This window comes from Oncorhynchus tshawytscha, linkage group LG15 (genome assembly GCF_018296145.1).
Source record: "Oncorhynchus tshawytscha isolate Ot180627B linkage group LG15, Otsh_v2.0, whole genome shotgun sequence".
Classification (NCBI taxonomy): Eukaryota; Metazoa; Chordata; class Actinopteri; order Salmoniformes; family Salmonidae; genus Oncorhynchus; species Oncorhynchus tshawytscha.
In genome coordinates this window covers 2,965,537-2,992,584 of record NC_056443.1, presented here as the reverse complement: position 1 = coordinate 2,992,584, position 27,048 = coordinate 2,965,537, and the positions used below count along the sequence as shown (strand labels likewise).

At 41.9% G+C, this 27,048-nt stretch overlaps 5 protein-coding genes across 11 annotated transcripts in view; 2 read left to right on the top strand and 3 right to left on the bottom strand.

Annotated features, from left to right (window-relative positions):
* Window positions 1–6,001, bottom strand: part of LOC112264573 (tubby-related protein 3-like) — a 32,685-nt gene extending 26,684 nt beyond the window's left edge. Inside the window, exon 1 of one of the 4 annotated variants that reach the window (XM_024441263.2) lies at window positions 5,804–6,001. In XM_024441263.2, the coding sequence (XP_024297031.1) occupies window positions 5,804–5,823 (20 nt within the window). In that variant the 5' untranslated portion in view covers window positions 5,824–6,001. The other 3 variants (XM_024441267.2, XM_024441262.2, XM_024441264.2) reach the window with 3 other exon arrangements.
* An 85-nt stretch (window positions 6,002–6,086) lies between these two features.
* On the bottom strand, window positions 6,087–7,833 carry rhno1 (RAD9-HUS1-RAD1 interacting nuclear orphan 1). Of its 2 annotated transcripts, none has more exons than XM_024441270.2 (3): window positions 7,681–7,833; window positions 7,312–7,514; window positions 6,087–7,160 (listed from the first exon to the last, which is right to left on the bottom strand). In XM_024441270.2, the coding sequence occupies exons 2-3, from the start codon at window positions 7,492–7,494 to the stop codon at window positions 6,393–6,395; spliced, it is 951 nt and encodes a 316-aa protein (XP_024297038.1). In that variant the 5' UTR covers window positions 7,495–7,514; window positions 7,681–7,833; the 3' UTR covers window positions 6,087–6,392. The 2 variants fall into 2 exon arrangements, with proteins under 2 accessions (XP_024297038.1, XP_024297039.1); XM_024441271.2 differs by having other exon boundaries at window positions 7,705–7,830.
* LOC112264571 (forkhead box protein M1-like) lies at window positions 7,470–12,938 on the top strand. Of its 2 annotated transcripts, none has more exons than XM_024441261.2 (9): window positions 7,470–7,532; window positions 8,782–9,284; window positions 9,398–9,546; window positions 9,779–9,973; window positions 10,161–10,289; window positions 10,464–10,520; window positions 10,831–10,882; window positions 11,011–11,180; window positions 11,294–12,938. In XM_024441261.2, the coding sequence occupies exons 2-9, from the start codon at window positions 8,825–8,827 to the stop codon at window positions 12,098–12,100; spliced, it is 2,019 nt and encodes a 672-aa protein (XP_024297029.1). In that variant the 5' UTR covers window positions 7,470–7,532; window positions 8,782–8,824; the 3' UTR covers window positions 12,101–12,938. The 2 variants fall into 2 exon arrangements, with proteins under 2 accessions (XP_024297029.1, XP_024297028.1); XM_024441260.2 differs by lacking the exon at window positions 7,470–7,532 and adding an exon at window positions 7,875–8,067.
* Window positions 12,939–13,659: 721 nt separating this feature from the next.
* si:ch73-352p4.8 (cystine/glutamate transporter) lies at window positions 13,660–19,920 on the bottom strand. Its single transcript, XM_024441268.2, is given in 13 exon segments — window positions 13,660–13,953; window positions 14,101–14,163; window positions 14,166–14,265; window positions 14,377–14,526; window positions 14,649–14,745; window positions 14,840–14,943; window positions 15,046–15,169; window positions 15,262–15,306; window positions 15,394–15,493; window positions 15,602–15,727; window positions 15,822–15,937; window positions 16,053–16,179; window positions 19,298–19,920. Coding segments are annotated over 13 exon segments (1,452 nt in total). The 5' UTR covers window positions 19,533–19,920; the 3' UTR covers window positions 13,660–13,888.
* Window positions 19,921–21,520: 1,600 nt separating this feature from the next.
* On the top strand, window positions 21,521–25,316 carry pex26 (peroxisomal biogenesis factor 26). Of its 2 annotated transcripts, none has more exons than XM_024441258.2 (5): window positions 21,521–21,940; window positions 22,035–22,175; window positions 22,340–22,668; window positions 22,757–22,897; window positions 23,159–25,316. In XM_024441258.2, exons 1-5 carry the CDS (start codon window positions 21,732–21,734, stop codon window positions 23,329–23,331), a joined length of 993 nt encoding a protein of 330 aa, XP_024297026.1. In that variant the 5' UTR covers window positions 21,521–21,731; the 3' UTR covers window positions 23,332–25,316. The 2 variants fall into 2 exon arrangements, with proteins under 2 accessions (XP_024297026.1, XP_024297027.1); XM_024441259.2 differs by having other exon boundaries at window positions 21,523–21,940; window positions 23,127–25,316.
* Window positions 25,317–27,048: the final 1,732 nt, after the last annotated feature.

The window sequence follows — 27,048 nt, the reverse complement described above, 5'->3', positions numbered from 1 at the left end:
CTTTGGTCACTGACCACGATAATCTTGTGCACTATACCTTACAGACACCCTGATTTTCATTTGTCCAGCCATGCGCTTGTTCAATACAGTTTCATGTGAGGCATTTTCCCCTCTACTCTCAGGTTTGTGGTATCAGCCTCAGATACTGCTGTGTTAAGGTCACTTTCCACCTCTCTGTTCAGCTCTTAAAACAGACACTCGCGTCCTAAGCCAATTGAGTCACCCAAGCATGAAACCCACAGCAGAGAGAGAAGAGAGCCCTTACGGAGAAAGAGAGAAGGATAGGATACTGGAAAGGGCTTGAGAGATAGGTTAGATGTTTTACATGCCAGGATTTAAAACTCCCATGTTTCCTCTCTGAACAGACCTTGCAGCTGTGCCATCTGTGTGCATGACAGCTGGACACAAACAAATAGTGTCTGGCTGGTTGGGGGGCTTGGACATGGTGGCGAACCAGGCCTGGTGTGTTGTTTTTGCCTGACAAACCCAGGCTCTAGGTTTCCTTTAGCCGGTAAATGACAGCTTCCGGGCCAAAAAATAAATAAAAAGCCGCTAAATAAAATTGTGACCGGACCCATTGTCCTGAAAAGAAATTAAATAATGTATTGCAAAATAATGCCTTTTATTTATTGATGAAGATACCAGTCGATGTGCTCCAACTTCATAGGCAAATACATTTCATTAGGTTAATAAATCCTCAAGCTGCTTGGAAATTAGTGTCAGTGTGCGTTTCTATTTTTACTCACGCAAAAAGATGCGAGGTCCTCACAAGGGACTTCAGCTAAGTGTACCTGACTGGGCAAAATTGGCGAAGATTGTGTTGATGATCCCTGTTTCCAGTGTGCCCATCGAGAGGGGATTCTTTCTCCAAATCAGAGTAAATACGGCCTCAAGATCGCACCTTCTTGAGGACAAAGTAACGAGGCTGATGTGCATCAAGCTGCTCCAAGGAGTTGGACAGTTTTGACTTCCCAACAGCAGCAGCAGCTCACTTTGAGCAGGCCAAGGTCTGCCGCAAATGCAAGTAAATTAGAAGCAAATTATTATGTTTGACAGGCCCAGTCCTAGCAGTTCTGCTGCCGCCCTAGGCAAGATCACCATGTATAGTAGGCCAGGCCTATATAGATTTGGAATGGATTGATAGACCAGAGTAGAGTAATGATGTGTATCGTGCACTACTGATGCATTTCAGTTGAGCTTATTCAGTGGCACTTAGAAACGAAACATTGAGCTTTGGAAACAAGTGCTTTTATAAATGCATGGCGCGGCCCACGTTTCACAGGAGCATTGTAAAATAAGCTTTCTATTATTGAACCAGCTGTAGCAATTTAAAAAAATTTACATATGAAATTTGATTGTCCAACATCAGTTTGATAATTTCTTCATTTTGTGGCCGCCTAGAGTGGCCTCTTTCCACTGCTGTGGTGCTGAATCACAGCTGGAATTGGGAGCGAGGCGGGCTGGCCCTGAAGTTCGTAGACAGCCATGTTGTATTATTTATTAGCCTAATTAAAACCTTTATGCCTAGGCTAAATTAAATTAGAGAGGCCTAGATTGTATTTGAAACCAGCTGTGTTTTTTTATTTATTAATTAAAATGTTCATACAAATAGGCTATAGGACAGGTCGTTTGCAAATGATATTATACAAATATTACATTTTGAAGTTGTGTTTTATTACTGTGTAAGTGACTTGTTCTTCTAGGCTAAATGTTTCTTCTTTTTTTAAATGATATTCATTTACGATTTATTGCAGGGATGAAGACGCATTGGGCAATGTTTTGCTTTTCGATAAAACCCGTCATGTTGATATAAGAACATCAGTGTACTTTATTTTATTAAACCTTTACAGGCTAATTTCTATTCTGTTAAGATGAATTACAATAATCTAAAATGTGCTTTTGAGCACCATGGGAGGACACCCTATGTTAAGCACCCAATGCGTATGGATGTCCGGTAACTTTGTCAAACATCCGGTAAATTAAAATCTTGCTGGTCACAGTGTCCGGCTCCAAATTTTCCAAACGGAAACCCTGCCCAGGCTACATGTCTGTTCTTTACACTAATCCTCTACACACATCCTCTGAAAGACTACACAAGCAGATTACATCAAATAATCACAGTCCACATTGCAGTATTCGAACAGGAAAGGGTGGGAACTGCCCTCTGATTTTATTCTCCTCTCACGGTAAAAATGGACCTATGGATTTCACACTTTTTCTGCAGAGCTTACAGTAACCTCCTACGCACACAGCACCATGCTCTGCTCTCAGGGCACCTCTGGCCAGCACAGTCCTAATGCACTGACATCAAACAGACATCAATAGGAGTGCTGGGGAACCATAGGGGGAGTTGGTTTCCCTCAGACAAGCCATTACATTAAGGATAGTGCCCTCAGTTCTGAAACTGATTGAGAAGCTAGTGTAAGAGGAGGGAGGGAGAGGCATGGTCCAACACGTCATGTCAGTGTTTCCCCTGTATTCATAAAACGTTTTCAGTGTAAACTTAAACAACTAAAACCAGATATAAAGAATAGAGGTCGACCGATTATGATTTTTCACCGCCGATTACCGATACTGATTATTGGAGGACCAAAAAAAGCTGCTACCGATTAATTGCACTTTTTTTGTAATAATGACAATTACAACAATACTGAATGAACGCTTATTTTTACTTAATATAATACATCAATAAAAATCTATTTAGCCTCAAATAAATAATGAAACATGTTAAATTTGGTTTAAATAATGCAAAAACTAGCTAGCCATTTCACATCGGTTACACCAGCCTAATCTCGGGAGTTGATAGGATTGAAGTCATAAACAGCGCAATGCTTGAAGCACAGCGAAGAGCTGCTGACAAAACGCACGGAAGTGCTGTTTGAATGAATGCTTACAAGCCTGCTGCTGCCTACCACAGCTCAGTCAGACTGCTCTATCAAATATCAAATCATAGACTTATTTATAACATAATATCACACAGAAATACGAGCCTTTGGTCATTAATATGGTCGAATCCGGAAACTATCATTTCGAAAACAAAACGTTTATTATTATCGCATATACCCTGACTCTGCGTGCAATGAACGCAAGAGAACTGACACAACTGGCATGGGGCCCCTATTGATTTTGTTATGTTTGAGTCACTCAGATAGCATAAGAACACAGCATAAGCCATGGCAAAATGTGTAGAATTGCATGACATTTGCATAAAAGTAGCTATCCAGTGTTTCCAGATTAATAGGAAATATGACCTATAACGAATTACAATATGAGTAAAATAGCTTTCCTTCCCAAAAATGCTTAATAAACGGTCTGTTTGAGATGCAAGTTTGAAGTGTTTATTCTCCAATTTATGCTTTGGCCACAAATATGAGTATAGGACGGGTCTATAACATTATTTGGATATGAGTTAACAGAATACTAGCTTTTAAAGTGAGATTTTCACTGGACAGTTACTTTAAAACTGCACATTTTCTCTCAGTCCCATGGTAAAATGTGTAGAATTGTAGGAAAGGATTAGCATGTTACTAGAATAACGTCAGCACAAATATGGAAAACATCAGATCATGATGTGATCCATATCCGATAGAAATTAAATTTGGTGTTAACAGGTTACCCTAGCTAGCTAGCTAACGCTACTTTAATTTGCTCATCAAAAGAACCTTGGATACTTTTTTAACTAACTGCTGTCGCATCAAAAGTCTTGCTTGCTTAGTTGCAGCCCATCAACTCGGGTCGAAAGTTGTCAGCACCTGATTCGTCATCAGCTCAACGGTATAGCTGTCATTTTGCCATTATAGCTAACCATCTTTTTCTGCCCCAGGTGGGAAAATGTCGATTTTGGCTGTAATGTATGCGTTGGCCACAAATACAAGTATAGGACGAGTCAACAACATTATTTGGGAGTTAACAGCATATAAACTTTTTAAAGTGAGATTTTCTCTGGTCAGTTACTTTAAAACTGCTAATGCGCTCTCATCCCCATGGCAAAATGTTTAGAATAGCATGAAACTAGCTATAAAACTGTGAAATGTTCCCTCTGCCCCAGGGCAAAATGTGTAGAATTGCAGGAAATTAGCTTTAAAACTGCAACATTTTGTCTCAGCGTCCAAGAGGGCCTCTAAAATGTTCGGTGGAAATCCTAGAGGAAATACTGTATTTCTTGTGCCTACATGTTTGCCTATTAATTTTCCTGAGCCATTTTCCAGTGTGCATTGATGTCACAAAGGGAATAGCCAATGATATTGTTTGTTGTGGGTGCAATGGTATTGCAACATTCGTGGGCACGCTTTAAAAACCAAAGACTGTGGAATTCTTTATTGCCTCCAGATAGTTCAGCCATCCTACATTCCAATCCACAATCATATGGGGGTGGAGTGTCATTATTTTGACCAGGAATGCACAGCATATGGAAAACGTTTGCTAGTGAAATAAGCAGTAAGAATCCCTAAATGAAACTCAACTTCACAGGGTGAAATGAGATTGCAAAAGCAATGCAGTGGATTTCACTTGTGGGTGCTAGTGTAACACATTAAGCTGCTCAAAAGAACATTGTTTGTCATAATAGCAGGGTCATAAACAGTATAAAGTCAGTTGTAATTTTAATGACAAACTGTCATGACTGTGTTTATGACAGCTGATTCTGTTATGCCGAAGGGTTCTGGTAGTGTTAAATAAGAATCATACTCTGACTGACATATTATCATTTGTCTATTGCCTCCATGTAGCCTATCACATAACTATCACATCATTAACCACGAACTGAACCATCCAACACCCTAATCAACATCGGATTGTCCCCATGTTTGCCACAATTCCATACCATCATCATGCTATGACATTAGCTTGATTCACCTGCTTTTGTTGATGTTGTTCATCCTGTCACTTCTTCCGTTTCGGGAGACTTCTTCGGTAGTGACCGTGCCAAGTGATGTTGCCAAGATTGCCCCCCTCATAGGCCCTAACACTGTATTTTTTAGCAAGCTACCCACATTTCTGCGATGCCGTCTCCAAGGAGAATGGCGCAAGCTCCTATGACAAAGCCACAGTAACTCGAGAAATCGAGTGTAATATATTCCCCATCTGATGGCTTTCGTGACGCAATAATGTAACGTTAGCAACCCAACATATTCAAGACGTGAGCCTTGCCAGATGTTTATAACGTCGTTATAGCTTCGTTGTCAACATGCATGTTCATACAATTTTGACATTTTTCAGATGGAACGTTATAGCTAGATAGCTAGTTAAAATAAAAAAAGATTCCCTCATTTTCAAACACATTCCTGTTACAAAAAAGGATTAAAAAGTTTACGAGCAATCCATGAAGAATTGTGCGCTTTCTGCTTTACCGTTAACAAGCACGCTAACGTTAGCTAGCTAACTATCGATGGGGTTTTCCTAGCTACAATTCACTGACCAACTCACGCTTCCCTTTCGCGATAAAACGATGCCCAAATGGTTAATGATAAGCGTTTAACTCTGCTTGATTCCTGTATATAATAGTTAGCTACATTTCAAGTTGTGGAAAATATGTATTTTAGTTTGTGCTTGGTATTATCTTCCATGATTGATTTACCACTCAGCGTGCTCGGCTATCTTCAGGCAAGCAAGAAACGTTAGCTAGCTAGCCTAACATTAGCCAAACTAGCATCAGTCTTCTCGAGCAACAGTGCCTTCTGAATAAGTTAAGTGAGACTAGTCTCGCGCACCACCCACCAGACACGCTTCGCCCATGCAATTTGGACACTGCATGTCTACATAATATAATGGGCAAACTATATATATATATAAATGTTTTACTTACCTTATGCTGTAGTAACTCATGTTTATCCACGGTTGCTATGGATCCCAGCTGGTGGTGCAGCATACAACTTTCCTTGACACGCTTGGAAAATTGTTCCCCACAGCCCTAGTTACCGCACATGACTACAACGGACTATCCTATTGGATGGCAGGTTATATACACTTGAGTGATTGGACAGGTTTCTTTGCCTCTGCATTCCATGTTACCACAAATGTAGCTAGTAAATAGATCCCTCTATTTATACCAAAGTTACTAGCTAGTGTTGTAACACTCACACCACAAATATTCATTATGCATTTATGTAAAATTGAAAAACAACCAATTTAAAAAAAAAAGTAATGTGGACCCAGGGTACAAAGAAAAGAAGAACCTAGACAGAGCCACATCCATAATGGGCTGAACTACTAACTGCACATGGACAACGTTATTCCGAGCAGCAAAACAATTGAGTGGACTAAATAATATTATAGTTATTGCAACATATCACTTTCAATCAGTGGACTAATTCATTCATGTGGTGTTAACTACAATTCAGTGTTAATTGCAGAACATGATAGTAAAATGATGTCAACATTTACAGTTATGTTGATTAGATGCTAATTAGTGCCTCTGCACTTGAAAGATAACCTCGGTCCATCAGCAACCTCATCAGCCCTTTCCTCCTCCTCCATGTAACCTTGACTCCATAGTCCCTCTCTGGGGTGTCTGTTGCTAAAATCTCTGAAGTCACGGTGTGTGGTGGGGTCATCGGCTGTGACGCAGGCAACAGGAGGCGAAGAAAGGAGGAACTACCATCATGGTGTAACTCTGGAGTCTCTACATCAAGTGGGGAGAAAACATTGTCCGTGCCAGGGGTGTGGTGTGTTGCTGAGGCAGGAGTCTGAGCAGAGCATGACGCTGGGCTCTTGCCATGTCTGGCAACATTGGCAGCTGACGTTCTAAGGACCCCCACACATCTGCTGGAGGTTGATGCTGCATCTTCCGGTGTTACCTCTGATAACCGTCTCCTCTCAGCTGTCCCTTTCCTGAGAGAAGTTATCTGTGTTGGTGTCTCCGTTTCATCTTGGTTACTTAGGTACTCTGTACTTAGAGAACCAACCTTATGAACTTGCAAGCCGTGCTGCTCCTCATGGGCCCCAAGAGCAGATTGTACAGCTTTCTTTCTACGTGCATGCTTTTGATGGAGAGGTTGGGCTGTTGACCTTCTCTGAAAGGATAAGGCTTGGAACTTGCAAACACTACGTTTTCTGGATAAGTTAGAACTCCTGTCAAGAATGCTTGGTGCAGAGAGGCACTTCTTCCTCCCTCGCCTTCCTCTGGGTGCAGGGGGCGGTAACTGATCAAACTGTGGACTCACCTGAAATTGAGTGAGTGAGAGACACATCTTTGAACATGTTTGTCATACATTATTTATAGTCTATGAAAGGACAACATTCAGAAGATAGTAAATAATTACATTAAAAACATGATTATCATCATACACATTAACAGTTATAAACTGTGATTACCCAAGAACTACAGGCTGTGCAGCTGTTCTGTCGCTGCTCCTCATCTAAAAATGACTTGGGATTGAGTGCGCCTCTCACTTGAGGCACATTGTGGTATCTGGCGTCATCAAGTGGTGGCTCAAAAAACAACAGCGACGGCTTCTGTGAGTATGGCAAAGATGTCTTTCTTGTTTTACGGGGCATCAGAGATCATGGTTGAGGAGCTGATGGATCAAGAGAAGGTTAAGTATATGGTGACGTAGAGTGCAGTATGAAACAAATGTGGCATATAAGAAACGTCTTAACACTATAGCTTGCTTTGGGTTAAGTAGCTAGTTAGCTACAACAACAAAAAATAACAACAGAGTGAACACATGGAAGAGTACTTACGCCTTCGTATATCACACGACGTACCTGGGTGTAAACTGCATGTCAGAAGTAGCTAGCTATCAATGTTTTGAATAAATAATGTCAGAATCAGAAAGGGCAAACATTTTGCATTTGCTTCGCTGTCCTCCAAGTCTTGCCGTTAACATAATGGTTAACACTGATTGGTTTTCACATCCACTGGGTTCACCCATTGGATATGCAAAGACCACATGACCGGAATCGCAAATACTGCGCCAAAATTCAAAATCCCATTCACTTTCACACTGAATGAAAGGAGATTGAGATCTACAAACTACCTGTCAACTTTCATTTTCGATTATTGTCATTGTTTAATTAAGGAGTCAAATAACCCAGAACAAAAGCGCATTGCATCACCATAATATGAAGGTTTGTGATATGCAACTTGGTTAAAGTTGCTAGCTAGCTTGCTAATTAACTGGACTAACGTTAGCTTGCAAACTAAACGCGTTAACTATTACCGCTATCTAACTAACTACTAGTTTAGGGAATATTTTTCTACCTTCTTTGTATGTTAGCTAGCTAACTATAAACCCGTGGATTAGCAACTATCTAATTTAGCTAACACCATGTTCTAGAAGACTGCGTCATAACCATAGCTGATATTTGAAAGACTGGTATTTCTATTCTAAAATCGTTAGCTAGCTAGCTATAGTAACAATTATCTGGTTGCTTTATTTTTAATTGATACAATCAAATATATTTTAGTATAGTTAGGTTAGCAAGTTACTAGAGTAACGTCAGCACAAGTATGGAAAATATCAGTTCATGATGTGATCCATGCCCGATATACATTTAATTCAGCGTTGTTACCAACGCTACTTTAATTTGGCCATCAAAAGAACCTTGGATAATTTTTTTGAACTAACAGCTTTTGCATCGACAGGCTTGCTTACTTAGTTGCAGCATATCAACTCAGGTAGAAAGTTGTCAGCGCCTGATTCGTCATCAGATCAGTTTAGCTATCATTTAGCCATAATAGCTAACTAGCTCAGACCTAACCAGCTTTGTCTGCCCCAGGGAAAATGTAGTTTTGGCTGTAACGTTACATTCTAACTTTAACGTTACCTGTTATCTCTTCAGACATCAAGTGAAGTCAAAGGGCCAGCTCTGTAATCTGGGCAGAATGAGACAGAGCCCAAGAAGGCCCCTGATCCTTAGGAGGAGGAAGCTTCCTTTTCAGCTAAATGAACCAGCAATTGATGAGCCGGATGGACTACGACACAAGGAAGCATCCACATCCAAACCCTCAGGTGGCCAGTGTTTTCCTGATGGCATCCGTATCATGGACCATCCCACTATGCCTGGCACACAAGTGGTTGTCATCCCTAAAACTGCAGACCTTCAGAGTGTAATTGGGGCCCTCACTGCCAAGGGGAAGGAGTGTGGCTCTCAAGGACCAAACAAATTCATCCTTCTAAGTGGTGGTGGCTGTATCAAGGATGGTGCAGATTCTTTCTGTCAACCTAGCTATATGAGCGGTTGCAGCTCTGGTAGGAGTAGCATGGCTCTTGTCACACAGCCAGAGAAGGCAACAACAATGGACTGCCTAAAGGATACTAAGGCTTTGACTACAATTAAACCATGTATGTTTATTTGCATGATTTTGGGTTAAATGACCCTCTACTTTTCCGGTGTTGTTTAATTAACTGTTTGATGATGAACATTGTTGATGCGCACAGTTGTTATTATTTCACAGTGAATAGGGACCTTGATTGCAGTCCTCTAGATGACAGCCTTACTAACATCCAGTGGCTTGGGAGGATGAATACAGACGGTCTTGACCCAGATCCTGCTAAGAAAGCTGCCAACAAAGAGAATCATGACACTTGCCAACAGATTCTCCAGGTTTGGCTCCTCTTTTAGCATCTGGGTGTGATTGTCAACAGACGTATGTAAACAGTGATGCCGAGGGTGTCACCGGCAACGTGTTATATATATTTTTAGAATGTTTCAAGTGTTGCACTCAAGTGTGATATTAGTTCTGTGTGCTTGCTGCATATGTTGAGTCTTAAAAGAGTAGTATCTAAATAGGCCAAACAAAACCAACCTCTCTTTTTTTGTTCTGTTTTGCACACAGTCACAAAGTGAGCGAATGGAAGCACACAGGGTTGTCAAAGACCCCTTGTCAGAGAGACCACCCTACTCGTACATGGCAATGATTCAGTTTGCCATCAACAGTAAGAAGAGCAGGAGGATGACATTGAAAGAGATCTACACTTGGATTGAGGATCACTTTCCATATTTCAGAAAGGTGGCCAAGCCAGGCTGGAAGGTAAACATCCACAATAAGCCCTTGGTCACAGAACGATTTTATTGGTGCCACTGTAGTAGTTGAGGACCAGATCATGTTACAATAGAAGCAGAAAAATACCCCTTAAGCACCCAACAAAAACTTGTATAATTGCCAATGGCATAAGCCACATCCTCTTAGTTTGATATTGTCTATGCTCCTCTGCCAGAATTCCATCCGCCACAATCTCTCCCTGCATGACATGTTCATCCGTGAGACAACACAAGATGGCAAGATCTCCTACTGGACCATCCGCCCAGAGGCCAATCGCTGCCTTACTCTTGACCAGGTTTACAAGGTTGGCATGTTACCCACTTTTCTGTTCTAAGTCATATTTTGTCGCTGGCCAATTACAACTATGGGACTCCACACAAGGACAAATGCCTGCAAATAACTGTCTTCACTCTGAAATCTACTTTTTGATTAATATCTTTATAACTCTGTCCCTTTTGACCAATTTTCCACCCCACAGACTGAGTCTGATCCAACTTCCATCTCGTCTCGGACCATGCAGGTCTGTGACCAACATGTAAGATCGTTTTACCCTTCTTTTCATCTGTGGCAGTCAGTCAGGGAGGACAGGACAGTCGGGGAGAGGACAGGACATGCTTTCCATCTGCTCTTGTTTAGCTTATTAAGCTGACAATTAATTTCAGGGGAGATGTGAGGTGTAGGCAGAGAGAGGCAGACGTCACAGGACCACCGTACATAGTAACTTCTCCTACACAGGTCGAACTCATGCCGTCTTCAAATGTTGTCTTTGAGAAGAGAAAGGGACCATTTCAATTAGAATAGTTGTGTTGGGAATAAGAAGTTAACATCTCAATTGTTTCCCGCAGCAACAAAAGAGAATTGCTCCTGACATCAAGAAAACATCTGCCAGTGTCCCTGGTGAGTGAGGGAAAGACGTGGGGGAAACAAGCAGCTGGACGATTACCAAACCTTTGAGAGTTGGAAATGATTGATGTGTAGCCGTTGCCTCATTACTTCTTCTTTTTTTCTGCCATCCATATGTTCAGAGAGGAAGATGAAGCCCCTTCTTCCTCGTGCAGACTCCTACCTGGTCCCCATCCAGCTGCCTTTCACCCAGTCACTCTTCCTGTCCTCGTCCACACGGCTCCCCCTCTCTGCCCCCCAGCAGAAATCTAGCTCCTCAGGAGGGGGCAAGAGGGTCCGTATAGCTCCCAAGGTAAAGTCTCACCATACCTTTTTTTTTAAAATTATTATTATTTTTAAGTGGCTGGAGGTTACTTGATTCCCTATAATCATTAAATGAATACATGTTGTGACTGCGTTTGGCAGGTTACGTACAGTGATGCCTCCACAGTGAAGCTGTATGCTCCTCCAGTTGAGGAGATGAAGGAGGAGCAGGTCTGTGTGCCCCTGATCTCCGTTACCCCTAGGGCCATTCTGACCAACACCAGGAAGGAAGTCAGCAGCTCCCGTCGCAAGCAGCGCCTCGTCCTGCCTTCCAACGAGGAGCCCGTGCTCCTCTTCCCTGACAGCACCTTCTTCGACTCGGGCCTGGCCTCCGATGGCTCTGCCTTACAGGATGCCGAGCTCGACCCCCGGCCGGAGCCTGACAGCCCCTGCAGGGATTTCTCTTTCAAGACCCCCATCAAGAGCAGCCACCCAGCCTCCTCCACCCCCAGCAAGCCACCCACTGTGCTGTTAGAGCCCTGGAGGGTAACCCCGCTGGGCAAGGAAAGAGGCGGCATGCTGGACTTCAGCCCCATCCGCACCCCCGGCCCCAGCTTCACCCCGGACCTCCATAACCACACCACCTTCAGCTTCAGTAGCACTCCCTTTAAGGACCTGCCCTTGTTCAACTCCCCTCGCGAGCTGCTCACCTCTGCACGCTCCTCATCTGCGGCTGGCCCCACCGACACCTGCTCCCCGGGGCCGGAGCGTCTGCAGGGCTGCTCCAGAGAGCTCCAAATCGGGGGTCCCTCCACAGCCAACCGCTCCCTTACGGAGGGCTTGGTCCTGGACACCATGAACGACAGCCTGAGCAAGATCTTGGTGGATATCAGCTTCTCTGGCCTGGAGGATGATGATCTGGGTATGGGGAACATCAGCTGGTCTCAGCTCATCCCTGAACTCAAGTAGCCACTGCCGAGCAGAGAGCGCAACCCTTTCAAAGTTCTTTGCTAGATGAGGATGCCATAGTCTCATCATTACCCGAGCTGCTCACATCATCTTCCAATCTGTAAATGTGGGAGTTTTCTTTCTAACTTAGATTTGACCTTTGTCTTTGGTTGCTTTTGTCAAAACTAACCAGTCTTTTTCCTCTCTCTTGGTTGTTTCATGCCACAAGCTTAAGCGAACATATTTTGATTACAATTCACTGTCTCCACGATAGTCTTGAAGGAACTTCTAGGGAACCGAAAAGTATGCCTGAGTTGTATGTTGATGTATGTAGCCTACATAGAAGATGTATGTTTAATTTGCACATTTTGTAATATGTTTTGCTCTTTAAAATGTACATTTATACATAGATAAATCATCACTATCCAGTGAGACCGACACTACCATGCTAGAATATAAGATGTGGTGCCTCCTCTGAAAGTGAGCGAGTCTCCATTTGATTGGACCTCTGAAAGGATGTAACATGATGTACAGATGATCAACCACCAATGAGAGAAAGTAATAAAACAACAAGGACTGTCTACACCCAAAGGAGATGCCATTTTTGATTGACCAAGTCAACCCTTATTCTAGTGCACTTTTGTAACTTATTCTAGGTATGACACAATGTCCAATCTGCTTTGTGAACTTTTAAAGAGTGGTAGTAGTGAGTGAGAAACTATGTAAAAGCATGAAGTAGTATGGTGATGTCTTACATCTGTCTGTAGAAGGGAAATATATTTGAATTTTAAAAAAAAAATGTATGTTTGAATTGTCATTGGAATTTTTTGGCTAGAAGATTAAACATTTTAATGCGTGAGTTTATGGTTTTTATTTTGATCGAAGGGTCATAGTTGTTATGGGAAAGGAAGACTGCATCGTTTGCATATGACCAATTCTGAACGATGTATGGCTTTTTCTAGTTCTTGTTGGCTCGTTTGTTAACTGTGCTTGTAGTGGACACATTCAGGTTAAAGTTTGAGGAGCATCCTGTCTGCTAGTGTTTAATATCATGGCATGGGATTGCTGGTGATTGACTTGGCTTCATCTTTTTACCGTACTGGTGTCTTGGAAAATAGTTAATGTAAATGTTTAAAGTGCCTTTTTTCTTTTTGGGTGGGTGTGCTGACTACAGTGAAACCCGCTGACTTTGCTGCTCCTTTTCACATTGGTTGGGTTTAGGTGTCTTAACTTTAACTAGATTCCACACAGTCCTGGGTTTATTGTCCCATATTATAATTGAAGGTATGATAAACTGGAAGGGGCATGAACACCACATAATATGCAAGAACCTTTACATTCTGGCTCAGTATTTATTATATGACTGGTACAACAGACCCCAGAGGGAGGTTTGTGGGAAAACTGACATGGGTAACTTTTGGGATGTTTAAGAAAAGCATGTCTGTTTAATGAATCCTATGTAAATGGGAATAAATGGATATGTCACAGTTTCTCTTTTTGTTTTGAGTACTAAATACCAGTATGTCAACATTTGCTCATGATCATCATTTTAAATGTAAATATTCAACACAAAACATCTATCGTATTCAAAGCGTAAAAAGTACACCTCATTAATTCAAGTAAACAAAAACAATAGTCATTGGGGTTTTTTCAGCAGAACTAACTTTCCCAGCAGTGAATGCTGTAGAGTTAACGGCTCATTATTTTCCAAATCTAACTAACATGCCTTGGTATTCACATCTACGTACAATATGGAGGGCACAGCAATGGGTGTCCGTTTGGTCAGTGTGTGTGATTAAAGAGGCGTCTTTAGTAGGTCTGAACTTCCTGCTGAGCCACCTCCAGCAGTATCTGAAGCTGCTTACTGCAGTAGTCTGGAGAATAGAGAGACAGTCCTGTCGGTGACTCACACAACAGCCATAACTATCCCACACAACACCACCCTCACCTGACATTTCTGCTATCAGTAATTTAGTATGATGACAACGACATTATAGTGGCATGATAAGGATGTGACTCACTGAAGCTCTTTCTCCATCGGGTGGGCAGGCGTGAGCGGTGTACGGTCAGGTAGTAGACAGGGTGAGAGCACAGCTGCCCCCTGTGTTCCAGGGGTCTGAGTACAGAGACAGCCCAACGATGAAGAAGCACACCACTGTGAAGGTGACTGCAATGGCCAGCGGCACCTAGTAGACATAGAATAGAATTATGAGTTGATCATAGGAATAAAACTAGGTAAGCAGTCAAGAAACAGTACCAAACAAGGGGCATTAGTTAATTATAGTAGTCATAGCGACCTTGAAGGGTCTTGGGTGGAGGGGGAAGCGGTAGCGATGGATGAGCATCCCCATGGTCGCCATGGCAATGAAGAGCCACCGGGAGAAGGAGGCAAAATTGATCAACTGGAAGATCTCTCCTCTGGCCACCATCACTACCACCAACGGATACTGCAGGAAGGACAACACAAACATCTCAACTGGACCATGAAAGCAAAGCCAATACAGATGTTTGTAAAGATACTCTAATTGGGTTGGCAAGGTAGACTATGGGCAGTAGTAGTAGACTATACCAGCAGCAGAACAGCAGGCAGAGGCGTGTTTCGATGGATGTGGATCATTGAGAAGAGGACTGGCCAGTGTCCCTCCCTGGCCCCCACGAACAGCATCCTGCACCACGGACAGACAGACGTCTCGTGAATAGAACCAGCCAAGCGTACATCAAGGTGTATGTTTCTGAATTACGAGAGTGCAGCATTATTACCTGGGTGCTCCAAAGAAGCCACCGTTAAGCGCCCCAAGACAGGACACAGCTACCAGTACAGGAATCGCAGAGGCCAAGCCGCGAAGCGCACGATTGGCAAACGTCTGCGATAAACAGACAGCATATATGAGGCTCACATGCAGTTCATTTCACATGCAGTTATTTTCCTTTTCTTGGATTTGACCATCTGGTGCCATATTACTGACCACAGCCACAGCGTCAGACACAAGAAGCTCCTCTGCTGTCATCATGGTGTAATAGGCCACGTTGACAAGAACGTAGCACACAGTCACCGTCACCATGGAGAAGATGATTGCCAGTGGGATGTTTCTGACAAAATAGAGCAGACAAAGACTTGAGGTTACTTGATTTTTTGTGTGTAAATAATTGGTCAATCACATAGTTTTTTTAATGTAAAATACCTATTTGGGTTAATGACCTCCTCTGTGACAAAATTCAGATAAAACCTGCAAAGAAAGTAAGAGATGTCCATTTATCAGTTAACAGTTCTTTATGGATGGTATGGTATGGTATTTTTTTTGTGCACTGCTTACCATCCACCATAGGCATATAGACCAGAATAAAAGGCCAATGGTAGCTTATCCAGTGTTAATGTATCAATCTCAAAGCCATTCTGAAAGTTCTCTGTCTGTCCTGGGGAGGGGAGCGAGGAAAACGAGTTAGCAGGGTTTGACTGAATAGGGTCCTGGGTATATTGTGTACATTGTGTATCATGTAACTCTACCAAAACCACTACCCCACCTCTGGCTAATGCCATGATGCCAGGAACGATGATTAGGACCAGGGCAAACATCTTGATGAATGTCAGCGTGACCTGGGTGCGAGATGCCAGGGTCACACTCCAGCAGTTTATCGCCACCACAAATGCTACAGTGAGAGGAGGAAGATAAACCTTGTTGAAATAGAATTCCATAGTAATCAAACAATTCACAAAGTCTTATCGGTTGTATTTTACACTCACTCACTCCAAGGATGCTGACCAGTTTAATCAGTGCTGTGGGAGGAGCACAAGGGCTGAAAAAGGGATCCACCACATAGCGTCCGAACGCCAGGGACACGTAGGATGCTACAGCTGGCCTTTACAGTCCACATGGAGTACAGTAAAAGTATTAGAAAAACTGGTAGTAAACTATACTGTCTCCTAAACTATTCTAAGAGTGTATGGAAAGAGACAGAGATACAGACTGCTGACCTGATGAATAAAAACTCTCCCCAGAGACGCAGGAACGCAGGCAAGGGTCCTAATGTCTCCAGCAGATAGGTGTAGTGGCCCCCTGACTTTGTAAATGTGGTTCCCAGCTCAGCATAACACAAGGCCCCTGGACAAAGGACAGAGACAGATGACACATCTCCCACAGGGCACAGACGTCAGTTCAACACAAAGTTTTGATTTACATTTGGTTGAGTGGTCATCGAAGGTGAATTCAACGTGAAATCACAAAAGAAATTCACCATGTCATTGGATTCAGGTGAAAAGTTGATTGAAAATACAGTCAGTTTTCCACGTTGACTCAATGCCATCACATTGGATTTGTTGGTTGAAATGATGTGGAAATCATGTGGACTCAACAAGTTTTTGCTCAGTGGGCTGAGATATTTTCTATTGTATAACTATCTCTATACATTCAGGAAACATATATTTTTTAAATATTCATTATTCAGTGCATATCACTAGTTATAGCTGTGCTTATAGCTGTGGTATAATAAAGATAAAACTGGGGGAATACCTGGGAAAGGTCAGCCACACATCCACCCCATGCTTTCAGCCCATACTACCCTTTTGATCAGTTTATTTGGTCAGCCATAGGCTATTACTCTATAAACAACCTTGATGAATACAGATCTTAATTTGATCACTTGTTGCTTAGAATTTTGTTGCTTAGAATCTGTGCAGGAAATTCAAATTTGAGGTTTAAAAAGGCTTCTAAAGTTTGTAATTTCCACTGAAATTTCCATTTCAGACTTGATTTGCTCTAATGAAAAATGCATCAACCCCTACAAAAATGGCCATTAATTATAATCCACATAATAATTCACATTTCCTGTTGCAGGCTCATTTTCCTGCTGTAGCAAACTGGCTCAAATTAAGATCCTACATCTGTATATTAAACCATCAGTTTAATAGTAAACATTTGGACATCTGTGCAAGGACTCATACTTGAATGATAATAAATGTTTTAAATTATGTTAATGGTACAAATAATAGTGGAGGCATGTATGACAATAACCTGTACAGGAAACTGTTATTATCTTAATTAAATAAGATAAGTCAAAGTTACTTTATAGAGTTGAAGTCGGAAGTTTACGTCCACTTAGGTTGGAGTCATTAAAACTCGTTTTTCAACCACTTCACAAATGTCTTGTTAACAAACTATAGTTTTGGCAAATCGGTTAGGACATCTACTTTGTGCATGACACAAGTAATTCTTCTTCTACAGACAGATTATTTCAATTATAATTCACTGTATCACAATTCCATTGGGTCAGAAGTTTACATACACTAAGTTGACTGTGCCTTTAAACAGCTTGGAAAATTCCAGAAAATTATGTCATGGCTTTAGAAGCTTCTGATAGGCTAATTGACATCATTTGAGTCAATTGGAGGTGAACCTGTGGATATATTTCAAGGCCTACCTTCAAACTCAGTGCCTCTTTGCTTGACATCATTGGAAAATCAAAAGAAATCAGCCAAGACCTCAGAAAAATAATTGTAGACCTCTACAAGTCTGGTTCATCCTTGGAGCTATTTCCAAACACCTGAAGGTACCACGCTCATCTGTACAAACAATAGTACACAAGTATAAACACCATGGGATCACGCAGCAGTCATACCGCTCAGGAAGGAGACGCGTTCTGTCTCCTAGAGATGAGCATACTTTGGTGCGAAAATTGCGAATCAATCCCAGAACGACAGCAAAGGGCCTTGTGAAGATGCTGGAGGAAACAGGTACAAAAGTATCTATATCCACAGTAAAACAAGTCCTATATCGACATAACCTGAAAGGCCGCTCAGCAAGGAAGAAGCCACTGCTCCAAAACTATTTCACAAAATAGATGGCATCACGAGGGAGGAAAATGATGTGGATATATTGAAGCAGCATCTCAAGACATCAGTCAGGAAGTTAAAGCTTAGTTGCAAATGGGTCTTCCAAATGGACAATGACCCCCAAGCATACTTCCAAAGTTGTGGCAAAATGGCTTAAGGACAACAATGTCAAAGTATTGGAGTGGCCATCACAAAGCCCTGACCTCAATCCGAGAGAATTTTTGTGAGCAGAACTGAAAAAGTGTGTGCGAGCAAGGAGGCCTACAAACCTGACTCAGTTACACCAGCTCACACCAGCTCTGTCAGGAGGAAGGGCCCAAATTCAGCCAACTTATTGTGAGAATCTTGTGGACGGCTACCCGAAACGTTTGACCCAAGTTAAATAATTTAAAGGCAATTCTACCAAATACTAATTGAGTGTATGTAAACTTCTGACCCACTGGGAATGTGATGAAAGAAATAAAGCTGAAATAAATCATTCTCTCTACTATTATTCTGAGATTTCACATTCTTAAAATATAGTGGTGATCCTAACTGATCTAAGACAGCAAATTTTACTAGGATTAAATGTCAGGAATTGTGAAATGTTTAAATGTATTTGGCTAAGGTGTACGTAAACATTCGACTTCAACTGTAGGTGCAAAGTTTGATCGCAGGTGCAAATACCAGAGGATTGTGGACCTTGACCAGGTCATTCAACTAAGTGAATACATCCAGCAAAGTTTACTGCCAAAGAAAATACAGTGAGTACTAGAATACACCTCTGAGGTAGCCTAAACTTCCATTAGGGGAGTGAATGTTGTGTGCTGTCTGTGAATTAAAGGGGCAGTGCTGTCAAATGCATGATTTACCTGTGTTTTATATATATTTCCATACTATGAGGTTGGAATAATACTGTGAAAGTTATGATAATGCCCTTTTAATGTAAGAGCTGTTTGAAAAGACTGCCTGAAATTTCAACTTGTTTTGCCATGCTTGGCTACATCACCAGGCAGTGTAATAACAGCTAGTTTCCAGGTTGTATATCCCTCCCATTAGGCTCCTCCAATTAGGCTCCTCATTCAGACCTTTCCCATACAGTCCTAGCAAAATTCTTGCGAGATAAATTGCTTTTTGCTAAGAAGCTATTTTTGTATCTTTTTAACCTTTTAAAAAAAAATTAAAATCACAGTAAGGTGCTTAATTGTTACTCAGAAATGTTTTAATATTGAGATAAAAACGGCTGCATTGGACCTTTAACAATACTGAATCAGACTGATGTGTGAATATCTAATACAAATGTTTCAAGACGGATATTGTGTTAGCAACTACCACTCTCAAACATCACAATTATGCTCCTCTTGCTCTCATAGGTACCCAGTACCTCTTTTAAAATGACAGTTGGTGCTTACCGAAGGTGGAGAGGACCCCACACAGTGCCCAAACCACCAGTGACAGCCCCACACTACCACTGTTCATCAGAACCCCTTTTGGTGCAATGAAGATGCCGCTGCCCACCACGGTACCGATGATGAAGGAGATAGCCGGAAGCAGGCCTATTGTCCTCCTCAGGTGGATCACTTCATCTTCTTTCTTCTCCTTCACCTCATCCCCCTCTTCCTTCAACTGAATTCCATCTATGCCCATGCCTATGCAGCCTTGAAGGTGTGAACACCTTGTTTAGATATCCAGCCTTACACCAACAAGTTCCAGTGAATAAATCAAATACCAAAAATTACTTTTAAGCAGCAAAAATCCTTTCACATTCCAGTTTAAAGAAAACACAGAAGTAGTCCATTTAAGTGAACAAAAAAGTATTCTCTCTTTAAGAACACAAAAGTATGGTCATTCCCTTTATGGATAAACTATATAACTATAGATAAACTATCTTATACTGAAACTGCTTGTATTTATCCAATGAAGATTGCTGTATGTAGAGGACTAGCATAGACGATGAGACAAGTTAAGAGACGAGACAAGCCGAGTGGAACTGTATGAGCTGAATGGGTAGACAAGTATAACCCTCACACTTGCACAAGGCCCTCGCCCCTGAACTTGTTTTGTACCCCCTCATTGGCTCTTGCAAATCAGCACAGTCAGTAACCATAGAAACTCACCAATCCTGCACAAGCAGGAAACAAAGCCAGTAGTCTTCCCAAGCTTCAACAACATGAGTAATTAAGGCAGTTTAGACAGGTCAAAGCCATGGTGCATTCATTGTACTGAGTATGAGTATGAGTGTGTGTGTGTGTGTGTGTGTGTGTGTGTGGGTGTGTGCGCGCGCATGCACTAAAGTTTTTGTTGGTCTTTGCGTGTGTGTGCCGGTGTGTGTAAAGTTTTGCTTGTGTGCACAGCTTTAAACACGGACTACCATGGGGAGAGAACCCAAACACCCCTTGTAGAGGCAGCTGTACAGATAACAGGAGGGTCACTTTCAACAACAACTTCACAACAGAGAAAGTATACGTACTATAGGAGCAGATGGCCTTACTGATGTTCTCACTAATATCCACAAAATATCAGTAGAATTAATTCATAACCAAATAACATCCAATATGACACAAATGTCAACACTAAAATGGGGTTGAATGCAACATCAAATAATTGGCATGTCAATTCTGTCTCTCTGCACACACGCCTGATGAATGAAAGCAAGGTCATGTAGTTTGTCCCTGTGTGTGTGAACTGTGAAGTATTTCTGTCATGAGCAAGGAAACGTCAGAGTAAGATCACATGTGAGGGATCCAAAAGAAAACTGTGAAAAAATGTATCTGGCCTCTCTTTTCTTAACGCTTGGGAGACTGTGGCTGTGCATTTCAGTTAATCCATCGCTTGTTAACAGCAGTTAACAAAGGCATTTTAGCTGCTTTATTTTCATTTGACATGTTTAGTTGTAATTGCATGTCTTGACGATGGGTATCGGCATTTCCGGGAAACTAAGGATCATATTCACAATAACTTATCTGACATTTCACCACTATACACAATCACATAATGTGGCTAGAATAATACAGAAAGGGATAGTATGGCATTTATTTGTCTTATTTTCATGTTTATTCAGCTGAGAATTATGAGGAAGTTTTGGAGAGATCCCTACTGCTATGAAAAATAAGTATTTCAAATTGCTTTAGGTCCAACATCAAACATCACGTCTAATATTTAGAACCTTCTAAATCGGTCTCTCAACAGAAAATGGAGTAAAGGAAAGTCCCTTAACACCCAAACCTTACTTTGCACAGTATAATCAGCTCATGCCATAGAGTTATTTTGAGTTCTACAACTTCATCACTTTCTGTCCTTGTCTTACAAAAACAGTGATGCAAATGTATTGCAAATGCTCTGTTGTTCCAGATATCCCACAAATCAATGATCATATTCTGTGGTTATATTTATGAATTAATTAATACTTTAATGTCGCATAGAGAACTCTGCTTGGCAACATTCATTTTTCTTTGAATTGCAAGCATATTTTGGGGATGTCAAAAGAGGTCCCAAACGATAAACTGGAACCCCACTTATCCGGCACGCCGGGCGAGCTAAAGCTAAATCGAGCGCACCTGGAGGGTTACGTATGAATAAGAGCGCAAGTGATTGGCTGCCTTGTGTTCATGAGTAATCTCCGAATATGATTGGTGGCGAGTGCGGAAGCCAAATAAGAGTGTGTATATTGCCTCAGAATGTAAACAAATTTGTACAAGGCAGGTACCACCAGCACATAATTTACGGCACGTTTAACATATTGGTAAAAACATTACTAATGTTTGGTTGACAGTTGGTGATTTGTCTTACAATTTATCGACACAAACAACTAAAATAGATATAACGTTAGCTACCAACAATACAATAATGAGCAACTCGTCCACCTCAATGGCTCATACTCTCAGCTTCGGATCTGTCCGTCAAAGCCCCCCGCTGAGTTCAAATTTTGCACTGACACATGGACTGTTGGATTCAGCTGCCGAGCAGTTAATGGTTCAGAGGGATTTCCAAGCTGCTTTCGACACATGTGAGAGAGGTCTGGTGAGCCTTTTAAACGCGGAGCAAGAAGACAGCAGGTGGGTATTAATTCTTAGAATTTGCTCTGCTTTTATGACATGGTCCTTGTTGCATTGCATTATTGGACTAAACCGTTGTCCATCTGACTTTCAGGTATGGGGAGTTGAAGGCTGCACTCTGCATTGTGGGGATTCAAGCATTGGCTGAACTCAATCAGTGGCCTGGTGTACTGGCATGGATTCTGCAACATTATGAGTGCCCTGAGAAAATATCTGCAAAAATAATGCAGATGTGGTGAGGAAAATATAACATAGTTAATTTGCAGGCTCTCATTTCTTCCATTATAACAGTTTTGTACACTGCACATTGTGATTTATGTTTTCAATTGGCATGTAAATTTATTCCCCAATTCACCCTACAGTCATGTTTTTCTCCATGTCCCTCATCTTTTTTTGTAGCATACTCCTCTACACCAAAGTGGGTGAGCAAGCTATGATGCAGGAGGCAGGCCATGTTTGGCTGTGCTGCCCATCCAATGGGAGATTGGCAGGATTTGGGACTGTAGCAGAGCTTTATTTACTGCATATTCTAGTGCCTTTAGGTCATATGACAGAGGCACGGGAGTTGGTTTTTGGTGAGGTGGGAGGTATTGCATTCACAGAGGACCAGAAACAAACAGCACTGGATATCGTGGAGAATAAAGAGAACCTCAGCCAAGAACAACATCCAAGCCCTAATCCCAACACCAGTCCTGTGGTGGTGGTTGCTGGACTTAACACACCTCAAGGTGCATCTCACTTACAATTGTATTAAGCATTTGTATTGCCTTTAATGTTGCCAGACAGTGTGACTGACTGTGTGTTTGTGCTTTATAGGTGCTGTGATTCAGAAACTTGAGGCCTTGCTTAGGCTTTTGAACAGAGGACTATCAGTAGCCAGTGGTGGGTTATTCCGTCTTCAGAGATTTTTTCTGGCCGCGGTCCTTCTCTACATGCTTTTTGTCCGAATGGATCCAGGTACAAAATAAATAACGTTGTAAGCCTATTGTTCAATCATTGAAAGAAACTGTCAACATCCAAATAATGTGGTTGCTTTAGTTAATACTAGTCTAGCACTTAGCATACAGCTTTTGTCTAACTTTTGATTGCACCCAACCTACCTACAGTATTTAAACACATAAGAGACTAGATATCAGCACGAAGAGGAGAAATGTTATGATGATTCTTGGATATGGTTTCTCCACAGCTCATCCCTCATCTTTCCCCTGGATCTCACAGATGTTGCAGATGCTGAAGCAGATGTGGGACGCCATGTTTGCTCCTTACTATCGAGCCAGAGCTCAGAGCTAAGAACTGTAAAACCATACAGGCTGGTGCTGGGACATTATGGTTTAAAATTGACTGAGAACCAAGAGCTCACCATTGACCCTCACCATGTAAACATGAATTAGTGACTGAGATAAAGAGAGAAATTAGGGGGGCTTTTGTTGGCAACAACAACATTTATAACTGTGAAGGCAGAATGTGAACAGCATGGATACATGTGAAGGCAGAATGTGATAGTAGTAGTCAGAATTAATTTCCATGGTGTTGCAGATTCAGTTGCTCCCATATAGGTGTGTGTGCGAGCGAGCCAGAAAGCGATTGAGTGTGTGTGGTGACACATTTTGTGTTGATATGAATTGCCCAATCCAAAACAACTGCTGTAAGCAAGCTAATTGTAATCAGATGCATGTCAGACAAATTATAACTTTTACATGACAGTGATAGATTTTTAATTGGTAAAATGATAATTATGTCATTATGAATTACTCCAGCATCTTTCAATAGGGTCTGGCTCCAGCAGATACCTTCTCAGGACACAGACGCTGTGAGGTATATGGGCTCAGACTGGTTGATTGCTGCCAGAGAGGATGGCGCATGTATTAGCGAGCTAGTGTGTATTAGCGAGCTAGTGTGTACTAGGTTTACTAGCTAGCTAGGGTGTACTAGGTTTACTAGCTAGCTAGTGTGTACTAGGTTTACTAGCTAGCTAGTGTGTACTAGGTTTACTAGCTAGCTAGTGTGTACTAGGTTTACTAGCTAGCTAGTGTGTACTAGGTTTACTAGATAGCTAGTGTTTACTAGATAGCTAGTGTGCACTAGATAGCTAGTGTGCACTAGGTTTACTAGATAGCTAGTGTGCACTAGGTTTACTAGATAGCTAGTGTGCAGTGGGAGCTATAGGCAGGTATACCCACTTTTTTTCAGTGGGCATTGCGTATTACTTCTTAATCCCCATTGATGCATATCCAAGTTATACGCCATACCAATTATGTAGTACAATAGCGACGTCATGCACAAAGTAGCCTACATAATCGCAAAGCATGTGAAATATATTCACATGCGCAGCACACACATAGCTAATTTCTGCAGAATATCAGGCAGCAACCACGCTCAATTGGTTTTCGCATTGGAGCAGATCAGAATTGAACGACATCAGTAGCTGGTATTGTAGGAAAGAGGTTTCAACTTTTATCTACCAGGAACTGAGGAAACAATGGAACCAGGTATTGAAAAAGTTTGGTCCAAATTCTTGGTTGAATCTTTGTAATGCACAGTTCAGTCATCAAGCGCTGTTTGAGTCAACATTTCTATAGGCTTCACCAAAAAAACCTTGGTAAAGGGTTACCTGGCAGAATGAAATCATGATGATTTGTATCCATTTGGAGGGCATTGGTTTTGCAAACTCTGCCATGTAGGCCTACATTGTACAGTACAAACACATGGCTAGCCAAATAGTCACTTGCTAGGTGAGCAATTCAATTAAAAGGCAACCACACCCTCCAAATATTTATATTTTTCCCAGACCAGAGAAAATGGACTCCTGGTGTGTTTTAAGCATTGCTGTGGACTTGTTTGTTTTTCTATAAAAAAAAGTGTGATTTTTGAGTGAAAACCTGAAAATATATAGTAAAACAGAAGAAGAAAAACTGTAGGAAAACAGCATTTTTCACACAGAGTGCCTTTCCTTCACGGCAAGCCTTTTTGGATTTTGGGGGGGGGGCAAAATTAGAGTATACCCACTTCTCCAAGCATCACTGCTAGACAGTTTCCAGTTAGCCTGTAATAGCTTCTTTTTTTTTTTTTGCAGATTAAGTAAAATTGCCACCTGACAATTGTCCGGGAGAAGAAAAAAAATCCCATTGCGAAATAATGCTTTTTAGCCTATTAATTGATAGAAATACCAGTTGATGGAAATGCATTTGACCAGTCATGCTTATTGGCCTGTCTTAATTTGCATAATTTTGTGGAATTGAATTGGCATGTGTGTATTATATTCCTTATGTATGTTATTTATCACATGCACAGCATACAGATACAGGGTCTTTTAGCGGAACATGTGTCAGACAGCTTTTTTATAAACCCAATCAATGAGCAACAATTCTAAATGCAATCCTGTGGTAATAGTTTTTTGGGCCTCCCGAGTGGCGCAGTGGTTTAATGCACTGCATTCCAGTGCTTGAAGCATCACTGCAGACCCGGGTTTGATCCCAGACTGTGTCACAGCCGGCCGTGACCGGGAGACCCATGAGACAGCGCACAATTGGCCCAGCGTCGTCTGGGTTAGGGGAGGGTTTGGCCGGCCGGGATTTCCTTGTCCCATCGTGCTCTAGCAACTCTTTGTGGCGGGCTGGGCGCCTGCAAGCTGACTTCAGTTGTTAGCTGGACTGTGCTTCCTCAGACATATGCGGCTGGCTTCTGGGTTAACCAAGCAGTGAGTCAAGAAGCAGTGCGGCTTGGCAGGGTTGTGTTTTGGAGGATGCGTGGCTCTCGACCTTCACCTCTCCCGAGTCTGTAGGGGTGCTGCAGAAATGGGAGAAGACTGTAACTACCAATTGGATGTAATTGGCCATGATGTATTTCTCAACTGGTAATTGAAGCATGCTTCCCATTTGCACAGAAGGCAGGCTTCATCAGGGTGTCACACACCACTTTGCAGTGAGCTGGAGGAAGTATGCATTTTGAAGTATACATATTTAATTGTTTGAAACCTGAAGGTTTTACTACATACAGTATTATCAGTACATGTCTTGGGCCGGAGCTGTCCGCAACCCACCCACTTGTGAGTCAGTCCCAGCCAATCAGAATTAGTTTTTCCCCACAAAAGGGTTTTATTACAGACAGAAATACACCTCAGTTTCATCATCTGTCCAGGTGGCTGATCTCAGACGATCCCGCAGGTGAAGAAGCCGGATGTGGAGGTCCTGGGCTGGTTTGGTTACATGTGGTCTGTGGTTATGAGGCTGGTTGGACGTAATGCCAAATTCTTTCAAATGACTTTGGTTGAGAAATTAGCATTACATTCTCTGGCAACAGCTCTGTTGGACATTCCTGCATTCCCGCTCCCTCAAAACTTGAGACATCTGTTACATTGTGTTGTGTGACACAACTGCACATTTTAGAATAGCCTTTTATTGTCCCCAGCACAAGGTGCACCTGTGTAATGACCATGCTGTTTAATCAGCTTCTTGACATACCACACCTGTCAGCTGGATGGATTATATTAGTAAAGGTGAAATGCTCACTAACAGGGATGTAAACAAATTTGTGCACAAAATCTGAGAGAAATAAGCTTTTGTGTGTATGGAAAATTTCAGGGATCTTTTATTTCAGCTCATGGAACATGGGACCAACACTTTACATGTTGTGTTTCTATTTGTGTTCAGTATACATATCAGTCATTATCAGAATGACATTCAGTGTATGTCTGTGGTGCTGTGTGTGTGCCAGTGCGAGTGGGCCATTGCTTGAGGAGAGAGAGCGCAACAGTTGAGTTGAGTTTATTTTTATTTTTACAGGGACAGTGCACATTAATCAACGTTTCAGTAAAAGTGCCGGTTTTAGCCAGCCGGCTAATTTTCAACCGCAGTCCCTGGGCAGGTTATTAAAAACAATTACAATATAGACAATAGCAACATAGAACAAGCAAGACATAGCAACATAGGACAAGCAAGACATAGCATACAGACAGAGCAACATAGAACAAAAAGCAGCAAGACAAAATTCATAAAAGCAACAGTGTTTCCACACCTCACAAGCTACAGACAACAGACAACATGGAGAGCGGCAACACACAGCTAGGGACCATGTTCACAAATCTGATTGACCTTTAGCCATGTCTTCAA